Raw genomic sequence first — 13,870 nt, 5'->3', positions numbered from 1 at the left:
GCCAGAAAAGAAAATACCTTCTTAAATGTATACCTTTTTTTCCACAGAAATTTTGAAAAGCTGTCTGGGGAAAACCAAGGTAACCCTGCTCTCGGTGTTTCAGACTAGGAAAACCCATTTGCAGAACTGTTAAAACAAACAATGATTTAGCTAATCACAGTGGAGGCGTACTTGGGAATGCATTCAGAAGGATGAACTAAATAAGGGAATGAGTCAGCAGGATGCTTGGTTTGTTGATTCAAAAAAGGAAGGATGCTGCTTCAGGTGACAACAGATTTCACTGAAGTCTATGCTAGTAAGGATGTGACTGAACTGAAATGACAAGAGTTGACTAAGATAGTAGCAAAAAAAAAAGGAAGGGGACAGCAGAGCTAGACAAGGAATACAGGGACAGAGCAAGCCAAAAAGAAATCAAATCAAGAAAGTAATTTGGTAATGACTGAAATATGTACAGAATCCATTTAGATTGCAGCCAGGACACCGTTCTCTTACCCTGAATGACTTATGCTGAATAGCATACAATCACAGATTAGTTTTGACTGAAACAAACATTTGTGTTTGTTTCTTAAAGAGAGAGCAATCAAGCCATTCTGATCCAGGTGGTTTTCAACCATTCAGAGTTCAGAATGTAACAGCAAGGGACAAAACACATGCCAGTAAGAATTCCCCCCGACACCTTTCATTGATGGAAGTTTGCAGGAGGAAGGTGGTAAAAAGAAGTTCAAAAGGTTTCATCCCCTTACAGGCAGACCAGGGTGCAAACATGTATTAAGATATGAATCATGCACGGATCCATTACCGGGCTGAATTCAAAACAAGCAGGCAAACTTGGAATACCAATTTTAAAATTATGTGATACAGTAATTTCAGATGATTCATAAGAAGCATCCATGTAAAGAACACGCTAGTAAGTTGTCATTAGTTTTGCAGTGACTGCAGACTGTCATGAGCACTGCAGATTGACTGCAGTGAAAAGGCAGGTTTGAGCATGCCACACAACCACCTTAAGGCAGCATGCACAGTCCTTTCCTGTGCTGTACCTGTTCTGTAAGCCAACACACAAAAAACTTCCACCTCCCAGACTGTCAATCTGGCACCCTTCAGATGTACTAAATTATTGAAAAAAGAAAAGTAGGAAAGCTTGTATTTAATTCGGTGAACTAGAACAGCTCATTCAGAGCACTGGATAAAAAGGTTCTTAAAATATTTTATTTTGCCTGACATTCAGTGTAAAAGGAAATCAATTTCCCAAATACAATTCCTTATGGCAAGATTTAGAACTTACTGTAACAAGCATGGCAGTCAGTTGTGAAATTTCAATGTGAAACTAAGACTATACAAAAATTTTAAGTGCATATTTTTGCAACAAGATATAGATACACACAGGGACACAGGGGAAAAAAAACCCAAACCAAAACCAACCAAACAACCACCAACAAAAAAACCCCAAAACAGGATCCAGGTCTCAAAAACCCCTCAAATAATTGAAAAGCACAGAACAAAAATCCTACAGCTGGAGCTCTTCTCTCTGGGATACTACTACCTCCTACTTTCCTCCATTCCTATCTTGAAATTAAAAAAAAAAAAAAAAAAAAAAAAAAGGCAGAGACATGCTTTATAGCAGTTCTCCCCCACCTCCCCCCCCAAAAGACAAAAACACAGACTAAAGAAAATATACTGTTAACTGAAGTACTATCCCCTGCATCTATCTGATAAATGAGATGGTGGTTTTATGCTGCACTCATTAATGAGTTGATGGGGGAAAAAAAACCACAACAAAACCAAAACCCCAAAAAAGTAAAACCCACAACTCTAATAATTTATGAATGAATTTTCTTTTGAAAACAGACCAGCAGAATGCCACTAAATGGAAATAAAAACAAGTCTTGCTGGTGAGAGAGGTCCTTTGTAGTAAAGGACTAGGCAGTTCCCCTTCCTAAGAGGGGAAACTTCAGACCTCAGGTAACAGAACACCCCATTAGAAAGAGCCAATGAAGTACTTCTGTGGAGTATACTAACATTTCATGTATGTACATTTTTAAAGGGTGAATATACACTATAGTGTGAACTTATTATCTGCTGAGTGTTACTTTTGAAATGGAAAAACGTAATCATAGAAGTACAGGAATAAAAAAGATGATTTAGTGTGAGTAGTCAAATTTTTTAGAATAATACCTACCAAATATTCCACTTCTCTTAATGTATTTTTCTAAATTACGTTTCAGTACTGTATGTATTTTTGTGGGATCAAATTTTCTTCTACAGTTGCACAGTGCATGGATACAGAATAAATACCTTATTATTGGAATATTACTCTATTTACCGTTTGACTTAAATCAGTTTAAAATTCAGAAGACATCCAAAAGCTTTTATGCAACAGAGTACACTGGTGTGTTAATGTAAATGAAACATCATTATGTTGAGATTTTTTTTATATTCAATACTCTTTTAGCATTAAGTGATAGTGATTAGAGCTCCTTTTGTGAATATGGGGGTGGGGGTTGCCATTTGGAATGGTCTTTGTTCTTTTCTTTTTTTTTTTCTTTCTTTCTTTTTTTTTTTTCATTATGAAGGACCATTGCCTTAGCTTTTTTGGTTATTGCTTTTTTTTTTTTTTTTTTTTTGAAGACCATTCCATTTCTTTATTTTTTTAACATCTTAAAGTCATAAGGACTTATATGCAAAGCAGTCATACACTTTATCATTAAAACCCATAGGTAAAATACGTACACAAATCCAACAAAAGGCTAGTACATAGTAAAGCCTAAGCATACTACTATGCAATATTATGAATACATAACTTTAGAGACTTCGGTTTAGTACTGTTATCTATCCATTTCTGAAAACATTCACAAAGATTTTAAATGCAAATTTTCATTCCGTATCTGGAATAGAACAAAAATTATCTATGTTATAACAACTTTTGGTCATTTGTGTTTGACCAATTCGGTAAATTACAAAGAACCCAAAGAATTCTGTAACTTTCTGTAGAACTATGTAATAAAAACATTGCATATGTTCCTAGTATGATGTCTTTAGCAATCATTTACTGAAATGTAACTCAAACATCAATCTCTCAAAACGTATAACTGACCAGCTGCTTTTTAGTCTATATCTGAATCCAACTTCATCACAAAACCCCTTTTAATACAAAGATGCAGAAGTACATTAGGTAATACTAATGCAACACAGGTGCAGTTCTAGCATTGTCATTGATTAGTTGAATCATCTTCTCCATGAACGAGATTCGTTATCCTCCTCCTCTTCATCATCATCTTGAAGCAGCGAGTCATCCACCAAAGATTCTTCCTGAAACTTCAAGAAAAAACCATGATACTTTGTTACATCAGAAAATTTTAAAGATCAAAAGGCAAAATACAGATCTCTCAAACTTGTGATTTAATAAAGAACAATTTATTTTTTAATAGGTAAACAGTAATGCTTTCAAAGAAGTATACTGCATGCATATGTATTATATTAATAAATGGCAAATGAAACATTTTTTTTTTCTTTTCAGTGGACTTCAAAATGACCAGAACATATGCACCTCATACTTAAATAGCTCTTCTGATTCTTCAGCATAACATTCACGCCCAAGCTGCAATGTTCCCATGACGCTATACTGAAAACTGATGTTAGTTTTTGCACATTCAGAGTAACCATGCCTGTTTTCATCCAAGAGCTTAATCCACCTGTGCCTGAGTATCAAAAAGGTTGAACCTGAGACATTTTGATTTTGACAGCTTAATCAAGCTTAAAACCAATATAAAGGTTTAAAAGATCAGGACAGGGAGACAGGTATTTACAGAAATTTAGACAAAATATATTAATGTATTTTCAATTTGTTTCAGTAACAACATAGTAATTTCATAGACTTCACAACCCTCTGAACATTTCAGGTCAACAGTTATAGGCTTCAGAGAGGCAAAGTTAAAAAAGAAAGATAAACAGTGAGTTGTTTTAATTTTTATCTACATATAGGCAGGGGCGTATATATAAACTATCCCATCTCAGAACTTTTTTAACAATTGCACCTATCACAGCAATTTCTGGACAAGGATATCCTTCCCTAGCAAAATCTCCCAGCTGTTAGACACAAGTTATGGTCTTCCTTGCTTATTTTCTTCTCATCCCAGTAACTGTAGTTTTTTGCTACAGAATTTCCAAATTCAACAGGGAGGTGTGAAGATTGACTGGTGAAGTTAGGGAGCCTTCTGGAGAGATGTGAAGCTGTAGGCTGAAGAAAGCCTGTAACTAAGCCTTCTCTATTTCCACTAGGCTCTTTTACAACGGGAGAAACTACTACCTTCATTACTTTTGCCTATGGAAAGTGCATTTTAAAAACCAGCTCTGTCGACACCTGACCTGTCTGTCAATGTATGCTTGGATACTCTAAGCCAGACTAAACCACAGAAGCTTTCTGAGGAATTAGCCTCTTCCCCTGGTCCAGGTCTGCTGGTCTAGATGTCCAGCAGGCTAAAATACAACAGTATATGACCCCTTCCATTTTCTAGATATATCCTATAAAGTTTTTTGTTCTGTAAGAAATGAAACGTTTCTGCAAGGAAAAGTAAAGTATGTGGACTTTCGACAGCCTAGAAAACAAGAAATGTATTTATAGATAAATACACGTTCTGATAACAAAACATGAGTTAGATTAAAAAATAGACCTATGAATCAACAGACCATTTTCTTTTGAAAAAGCTACACTATTTCATCTTAAAAAAGAAAAATGAAAGAAAAAAAGAAAAAGCAAACTTACTTCTTCTTCATCAGGTTCAGCTTCTTCTGTTTCAACAGCTGACATACTAGCAACAGGCTTGTTCCACGCCAGCTTTAACTCTTGTCCTTTAAAACGAGATCCATGAATTGCAGCCTAAAACAAGTTTAAACGTTTTAGTTACATATTTCTTTGTCAGGGGAAAAATTAACTTCAGTAATACTTAAATGCCAGAAATAAACCAACAGCCTGCTTTTTCAAAAGAAAATTCTAGTTGTAATATGTTCTTACTGAATTACTGTTAATAGGTTAAACCAAAACATCATTTACTGCACATGGAATTCACACATCCTTTCAGGAAAAGGATCAAAATATATTCAGAAGAAAATAAGCTTGGAAAACCATAAATCATTTGGTAATGTGGGTAACATACTGAAACAAAACCTTGCTGGTTTTTAGTATTACCTTGATGGGTTCTTCTCCTTTCAAAGTTGGACACAAAACTGTTAATGCATAACTTACTGGAAGAAGAAAGACATCCCACAAATACAAATGATTTACTATATTAAAAAAAAACCCAAAACAACCAAACAACTCAAAAAGCCCCTTTGCGATTACAACTCAACTTACTGGAAAGCATTCCACTTCCTGTAAAGCCATTGTAATTGAAATGTAAAAATTTTTAACTTATAGGATATTGATGCCTTTCTAAGTACCAGCTGCATTAAATGGCTGCTTTGGAAATAGTATGTTCAAATTAAAGTAACATGAATGAGCATAAATCAGCGTTAGCAACATTCCGAAATAACCGTCATGGTCACAAAAGATATATAGTACAATCTGAAAGCACAGCATAATGTGAAATGCAGAAACAATTACATGTTCAATGACATCTGAACATGAATTGTGTGATATTAAAGTCCCCAGGTATAAATTTTAAATCTGTACATATAAATTTATGATAAATTTAAAAGATTCTATACTTATTAAAATGCAGCTCAGGAGCTTTTTGACCATGGTCTCATCACAATGTCACACAACTAGAATTTTTAAAAGTACTTATACGTGACATTTAGGTCCAGAAACAACTTGTAATCTTTGGAAGAAATTACTACTACATAAAAATGTAACATTTTACAATGTTCCTCTTCCTCTTCCTTCCAGGCTACAACATATATGGTCATAAAGCGTAGGCCTATTTTCATTTAAGAAGGTAAAATATTAGCTGCATTTATTTCACAATTGGCCTCAACAGAGGTTTTTAATGATTACCTTCTACAACTTCTCCAATTGCCAGTCTTAAAGTCTGCTTTAGTAGTAAACACAGAAATTCCAGTGGAAATATATTTAATATGTAAGAAAATCTTAAGGAAAATACAGATTTTACTATATTTGACCAGCCACAGTTTTCATAAAATTTTAATTTAAAAATGAAGGTGCAACTAGACACAAAGTCATTCAACAATTAAAAGTTTTAATGCTAACTAGAGTGTGGATCTCAAACATCGATCATGAATTCTGACCCAGCTAGAATATCCCCACTTTCCAGAGCATATTCTGAACTTCACCTTGAATACAGCTTGAAAACCCCACCTATTCTATTTCAGAGTGACTGATGAAAAACATATTGCTTTTTAAATGCAGTGAAAAGCATCATAAAAAAAAAAAGTACATAATGTTGACTTCAAGCTTTCCACCAAACATATCTCTCTTCTCTCCCTGCCCACATCTTTCTTCATTCTCTGCACTACCTTCTTTTGCAAGTGCTTCCTACCTCTACGCTTCTATGTTTGGTTCCAAAATACTACCATTCCTTGCTTTTTGGGTACAGAAATTTAGCTAAGGCCAAAATGACTCTCCATGCCAATTTTTAGGCAAAACAAGTTATAACAATAAAACCCTTATTTTGCTGATAAACAAGTATCTGTAGCAAGATACTGTCAAGATCGTTGTTGTGAACCATACTCCACCTGGAAGAAATAAAGACTTTATTTGGACAGTCCATAAAAACAGATTATTGTTCTAGGTGACCTATTCTTATTTCCAGGGAAGCAGAAGTTCCTCTCAATACTTACAATATTCTTATGTAAACTACAATATCAAAGAATGTGAAGTTGCAAAATGAAGTACTCAATGTCAGGAATCAGGAAGCGCCAAAACTAAAATGCTAACCTTAATGAAGTCCACTTGTGAATAAACTAATTATGACAGCTTTTATCTGCGAGCAGGTATTTCTTATTCTCCACAAAACTTTGGTTCACTGTTGAACAGTGTTCTTTCTATACAGTTGTCCAGTACTGTTTTTCCCTATCACTCAGTACATACTATGTGCTATTAACTGCACTTCCTTTTTTACAGAATAATTACAATCTCCATACAGTTAGTTCTAATCATTGCTGTATCTAAGAGTTTCACAAACAAAATTCCCATGTTTCTGTAAAACATATTTGGCACATGCTTCAAATTGTTTCTCAAAATATGTAACCATAATGATACTGTAAGTGTTCAAAACTATTGTCCCCATTTGCATAATTTGCATTGTAAATATCAGTATTTTTGTCAATCAGGTCACTGGTGTCTCAAGATAAAGCATACAAAATGAAAAGGCTCTCGCCAGCTATGAAAACTGTGTTCAAGTAAACTCCACAAGATGAACTCTGGAAAAACAGACACTTTGTGCAAAATATAAACATAAAATGAAATCTTTCTATACAACCATATCGTTGTATATCAATTCTTTCTGTGAATCAATTCTTTCTGGAGTACCTATTATTTTCAGGTGTGCTGGTTTTGGCTGGGATAGAGTTAATTTTCTTCACAGTAGCTAGTATGGGGCTATGTTTTGGATTTGTGCTGAAAACAGAATTGATAACACAGGGATGTTTTTGTTACTGCTGAGCTGGGCTTACACAGAGCCAAGGCCTTTTCTGCTTCTCACTCCACCCCACCAGCGAGTAGGCTGGGGCGGGGGGCACAAGAGGTTGGGGGGCGACACAGCTGGGACAGCTGACCCCAACTGACCAAAGAGATATTCCAGACCATATAATTTCATGCTCAGCATATAAAGCTGTGGAAGAAGGAGGAAGGGGGGACATCGGTGGTTATGGTGCTTCTCTCCCCAAGTAACCATTGCACATGATGGAGCCCTGCTTTCCTGGAGATGGCTGAACACCTGCCTGCTGATGAGAAGCAGCAAATGAATTCCTTGTTTCGCTTTGCTTATGCACGCAGCTTTTGCTTTCCCTGTTAAACTGTCTTTATCTCAGCCCATGAGTTTTCTCACTTTTACCCTTCTGATTCTCTCCCCCATCCCACTGGCGGGGGAGGCGAGTGAGTGGCTGCGTGGTGCTAAGTTGCCAGCTGGGGTTAAACCACAACATCAGGATACTCCTTCCCAACGGTGATGCAAGGATTTTAAAGAAAACAAAACCATTTGCTGAACAACTATGTTCATTATTTTGCGCAGGTTCACATACTGCCTACACCACAGAGGCCCGCTGAGCCAAACGTATAAAGCCTTAATGATCCATACGTAAACACGCCAAATTACAACATACGTCAACTCTGGATTTTAGTCTCTAAAAGTTACTTCTATAATTCTATACTTCTGTAATTTCCTAAGTTTCTAAAAAATATGGGGGGGGGGGAGAATCCCATCACGTCAAATCACATTTACACTATTACAGGTCTTCAGGCAAAGGTAAATCAAACTGATCCCAAACAAAATATATAGGCTTACTCTGCAGGATGTCAGTGAAATTTCAGGAAGACTGTGAAGGTACCAAGTCTTCAGGTGAGAAAAAAAAGAAGTCAATTAAATAAAGATAAACCAAGACATCCAGCTATCAATTCCCAAGTGTTTCTCTTAATTTCTCTCTTACATCCTGTACTTGAGTGTGCTATAGACATCCCCAATTCCTAAGTATGTCAGTAATACACTGTTCTGATAGATTTAACACAGAATTAAACTTTTGTGTCAGACTTGTTTTAAAATGTTTTAAAATAATTAGCAGCATTACATTTAATCAAATATAGAAGTATAATGTAACTAGAAAGTAGTTGAATGTTGCAGAGTATTTTCAACAAAGGTTATACTCACAGCTTCAGCTTCTGCTCTTGTTTTAAAGGTAATCACTGCATGGAGAGAAGAGTCGTCTATCTGGCAATCTTCAATTTCACCATATTGCTTTTAATAAATAAAAAAAAAGCTTAGTGAAATAGATCTCCACCTCTAAAAAATGCTGTCCTAAATGAAATGCCCTCAAAAATCATATAAAATTAGAACAGTGTACCTTTCACAGCTTTAATGACAATCAGAGCATTTGTCTTTGTAAGGAATACAGTTACTTTTACTTGCATTTCTAAAACACAAGTACTGTAGTTTCTGGATTTCCTGACTGTAAACATACAGGTATGAAGTAAAATTATGACAGAAAAATAGGTTGTTCTGCTTCAATACTTCTCTCCTGATCAGAAAGAAGGAATCTTGGGATGATTCCATTAGTCTACTATGAAACTCTTCCACAAAGATTTATTAGACGCAGGGACTGTAGAAGAAGTTTCAAAACTTAACTTGATTTCAGCATCTTAAGAACCTAACCCATCTATTCCTGTAATGGACTCTATGGTATTGCTACCTTTAATGCCACCATCACTGTAGGTGATGCATAGGTGGAGTGCACTGCTGATGTACAGAGAGTTGTGATACCATATCACAGAAACAGAAATACAGCTCAGTGCATTTCCATGGAATTTGGAGCAAGTTTAAAACAACAAATGCACAACCTGTAAAATGAAGTAATTAACATTTTTTCTCAGTGTTGTACTACTAACACTGTGAATAGACTTGTATTTGTTGACACTACTAAGGTTTTTTTGTTAATATTTTTGTTTGTTAAAGATAGTAAGTTTAATACTCCCTACAATAAAACCAAAGTGCAAGAAAACACTAAGTTCTGAGCAAATTTATGACCATAAACCAACATTACACAGCAAGCTTTTAACAGCGGCAGAGTCTCTGTCTTCATTTTTATACTCTTTGCAGTCAGTAAGAGAAGTACATAATGAAATGAAAAATACGAAATGACCAGCGAAATTTACTTTAGCGATATTCATAAGGCCGACTAAATCAGAATATGATACTGTAGATTAAAAATAAGTTTTTTCTTATATGCATCGATACTGGACTCAGAAACAGCCTATGCTTGACCAAGTGGGTTGTATTGCTGTGTTTTAAAGTTATACGTTCTTAGTTTTACACCAAAAATTTATAAAGCCATTGCTCAAATGTTCAGTCCATCATACATCTCTATAGAAAGTAATTTTGTTCCCCTTATGGGTATGATGGTTCCCTTTTTGTTCCCCCATATAGGTCTGATGTGGAGCATTTATTTAAGGGGAACACGTACATTTATGTACATATAGAGAGAGAGCTCCTGGAAACATGACACCTTAAAACCCCCAGTATAATAGTAGTGTTTTTTTTGTCGTGGTTTTGGTTTTTTGGTTTGTGGTTTTTTGGTTGTTGTTTTCTGGGGTTTTGGGGGGGGGGGGGGGTGTGGTTTGGTTTTTTTGTTGTTTTTTTAAGGGAGACCCAGGTCCTTGTTGACTTCTGTCCTTTGAAAAGCTACTTGCATGGCTGCCAGACAGGAAATATTAAGTACACTGACTGGAGTAGAATCTACTGGACTTACTGCCTCCTGGACTTCTACCTTCAGAGAGGACAACTGCAATTAAATATTGAAAAAAACAAAAACAAACCAAAAAAAACAAACGGGGGGGCGGGGGGGGGGACAGATGAAGATTCACACAATTTATGCCACCAGATATTCTTAACATTCTTTCCATAAAATAAACAAATTTCCTTTTATTATAACATTTTTTTAAGGAGGACAAGGGTTTTTATAAATTTATGTTGATCTCTCACTTCATTATATTCGCAAATAAAAATTTGCTAAAAATTATGTACATCAATTTATCATTTTTTAGACTAAAACCCGAAAAAAAAAGTAGAAAGAGCTCTGACTTCTTAAGCTTACAGACATGAAAAGACAGAAACCTCTGGCTGCCTTGCCAAGATCTGCATATCGTTGCACAATTCTCGTCTTGATTCTTAAAATTCAGGAAGTTAGGCAAAAGCACTGAAAATTTTCCGTGACAATTTTCATTAAGCACTTGTTAAGATACTTCAATAAAGATAAATAGACTTCAGGTATTGAAAGTTTCGGCACTGAATCAGTCTTTGTTCTCACCATCCCTTCAATTATTTTATCTTTCTGTACCTAAAAATTCATAACAAGTTTACATATACCCTGAACAAATAAATATTCTAAGTCCTTACTCGATATTCTCAATTTCCTTTCTTTTTAAGAAAAAAACCAACCCTTATAAATGGTATGCAGCTACAGTTATAATTAGTTGAATCAATAGTGTAATTTCTCTTTGTTTCACCTTTTCCTGATGCATCTTCTTTTTCCATGAACAGGTATATCATGTTAAAGATTCACTCCTAAATAATATTTCCACATGAATTGAATCAAGAGAAAACAAGTAATTCAATACAAGAATGTCACCCAAAGAACAGGAAAAGTGAAATTGCCACATACCGCAAAATGAGGAAGAAGATCTTCTCTATCACTTTCTGTAAATGCAGAGATTTCTAATGCCCTAGGTCGATGATCCACAACTGCATGCACAGGAACTCCTCTGCCTCTACCCCGGCCTCGTATTCCTCTACCTCTGCTACGTGATGCACCCCGACCTCTTGCATGAACCCCTCTACCACGAACTGAAGAAAGAATCCCTCGTTTGGCAGCCTAAGATGTTTGTACATAACATATTCATGTATTAAAATTCATAATCTAAGTATTTAGACAAAATTAACAAACACATATTCTGACGTTTCCTAAAAACACATCCCCAAACAAACCTCAGAAAGAGCAGCTTACAGGTCTTAAAATAACAAAAGGTGAACATGTTAATAACGTTAAAAAGCTAATACTGTTAATAATTAAGAGATCAAAAATAGGATGGAAATAGGAAAAAAAAGAGGTATTAAAAACAGATATCAAAAGAGCCCTTATCTGTGAGGATAATTCCTCACAGGAGAAAGGAACTGCAGTACAACATTTGAAATTTCATTAACAAATTTTCTTGATGTGGTAGCTACCTACTTAATTTGTCTCTTTATCTTTGTCTCTTATTTGTCTCTGAAGGTCCAGCCAGGACTTTTATTCTGACCAGAATTAATGCAGCATAATAGCTTTTGGCCGCAGAATTGTGTGGTACGAAACAGAAGCTCTAATGAGCACCTCCAAGGACAAAGTAATCCCTAAAAATTTGGCTCTACATACTCACTAATTTCCGTTCCCACAATACCTGTGTATCCCTTCTAAAGAACTGGCATGCACTCTCCAAGAAAAGTCAAAAGGCCGATGACAGTATCTCCGACAGCCATTTAAAAAATAATTTGCAAAAACCTATTTTAAGTTTCAAAAAAGTACTTTCAAGGATTTAATTTTAACATTTCTAACAAGAAAAAAAAAAATCTTTCAAACCCAAATGGATCTGATGTAGGAATCAAATGTTAAATGAAATCATTATAACAATGTTTTTAACATATCCTACAGTGTTTACAACTCAAGGACTGATAGCACTACTTTAATGCATGCCAGTGATATCACCCATGAGGAGATCAATCTGTTAAGGCTTTATTCACTAAATTATTCACATAATTTTACAATAGTATATAGTTAATTTTTTTTTTTTTTGTAAATAGAATCCTGCAGGTTTTGGGGTTTGTTTTTTTTTTTTTAAAAAACATTTTAAAATGGTTAAAGGATTATAATCCAGAAAGTTAAAGATAATGCTGACTCAACAATCAAGCTGTATACTGTTTGGGTTTTCTCACAGTAAAATCAGGGCCACCTGGAACAGAACAGCAGATTATGAGCCACAGAAGCAACACATGAATATTGTGGGAGTTAAAGTCACAAAGACAATGTGTGAATAAAAGTTTTTCTAAAGAATTTGTAAGAATACTGAAGAATCAAACAAACATCAAGGCAACCCCCCCATATATCCCTCTTGTAAATTATACAAGGGATACATTTCATGCTGTTCCTTGAATCATACTGGTGTGCTTTACTAATAACCCTGGTTTTCTCCATCTACTTTGATTGGTATTTTCTAAAAGCTTCAGAATATTCATTTTACTAGCAAAAATTATTTTCCTGAAAGAGCTACAATTGTCTTTTCCAACTCAAAATACAAACTCAGTGAGAGATGGAATAGGATTAGCACACTCAACTGCGGTGTAACTTTATCTTGAATGAGCACGTGCTTTTCTACTGCTATTTTAAATATCATTCAGTTCACATATTTTCTAAAATGTAAGATTTATAAATAAGTTTTTAGTACACTAATGAATTATTATTCACCATCAGAATATATATTGTTAACATAAGCTTTTATGTCATCTCTTAAATTGGCTTGGCTTATTAACAAACCTATTTTCACAATTACCAAAGCTGCGTAACAACTTAGTTTTAAAGTAAGATTTTAATGCAACTTAGCCATACGTATGTGCACTGTGTTCATATGTAGTTATACATAAGACATGACCAAACTTCATTAAGACAAGAGGGATTTAAGCGACACAGCAGCCTGCTTAACAGTAAAAAGAGATAAGATTATCATGCAATTTAAGTACATATTACACAATCATATAGGCAAGACAGTGCAATATAACAGAATAACACCCACAGCATTCAGAATTTCTCAAAATAAGACACAGATATGAAGAATCTTGCACAGCCTTCTCAATTTTTTAAAAAGCAAGTACTTTAAGAAAAAGCGTGTTTCTATACATTGAACGCTTCTTGAAACACTGTATTTGTTTTTGATAAGTCCTCCTCTTGAAACCAATGCTGTAATAATATTACTTCTGGCACCTCAGCCTTTTGGTTAATCTCATTAAGAGGATGCTAACATTTAAGAATAAAAGATCAAGCAGTGTTTTTAACTCTTCAGTATCAAACACACCACCACCTACAGGCAACAATTTAAAACCACTCCATGTTCTAAAGGAAGCATTACTACCACAAATCTGTAAGAAACCACATCATCTAAACAGTTACAGAAATTAAATAA

General features: G+C 35.0%; 1 protein-coding gene across 8 annotated transcripts in view; it reads right to left on the bottom strand.

Annotated features, from left to right (window-relative positions):
• Nucleotides 1-1,187: 1,187 nt before the first annotated feature.
• Nucleotides 1,188-13,870, bottom strand: part of RBM26 (RNA binding motif protein 26) — a 57,954-nt gene continuing 45,271 nt past the window's right edge. For 5 of the 8 annotated variants that reach the window (XM_075045982.1, XM_075045988.1, XM_075045984.1 and 2 more), the window contains 5 exons: nucleotides 11,326-11,535; nucleotides 8,820-8,906; nucleotides 8,460-8,507; nucleotides 4,763-4,876; nucleotides 1,188-3,315 (listed from right to left, as the gene is read on the bottom strand). In XM_075045982.1, coding sequence (XP_074902083.1) covers nucleotides 3,226-3,315; nucleotides 4,763-4,876; nucleotides 8,460-8,507; nucleotides 8,820-8,906; nucleotides 11,326-11,535 — 549 coding nt within the window. In that variant the 3' untranslated portion in view covers nucleotides 1,188-3,225. Of the gene's footprint in view, nucleotides 3,316-4,762; nucleotides 4,877-4,904; nucleotides 5,242-8,459; nucleotides 8,508-8,819; nucleotides 8,907-11,325; nucleotides 11,536-13,870 lie in introns of those variants that run through there. The other 3 variants (XM_075045985.1, XM_075045987.1, XM_075045989.1) reach the window with 2 other exon arrangements.

Source organism: Buteo buteo, chromosome 14, assembly GCF_964188355.1.
Source record: "Buteo buteo chromosome 14, bButBut1.hap1.1, whole genome shotgun sequence".
Lineage (NCBI taxonomy): Eukaryota > Metazoa > Chordata > Aves > Accipitriformes > Accipitridae > Buteo > Buteo buteo.
Note: the sequence above shows the minus strand (reverse complement) of the source record. Positions and strands in the feature narration are given on the sequence as shown.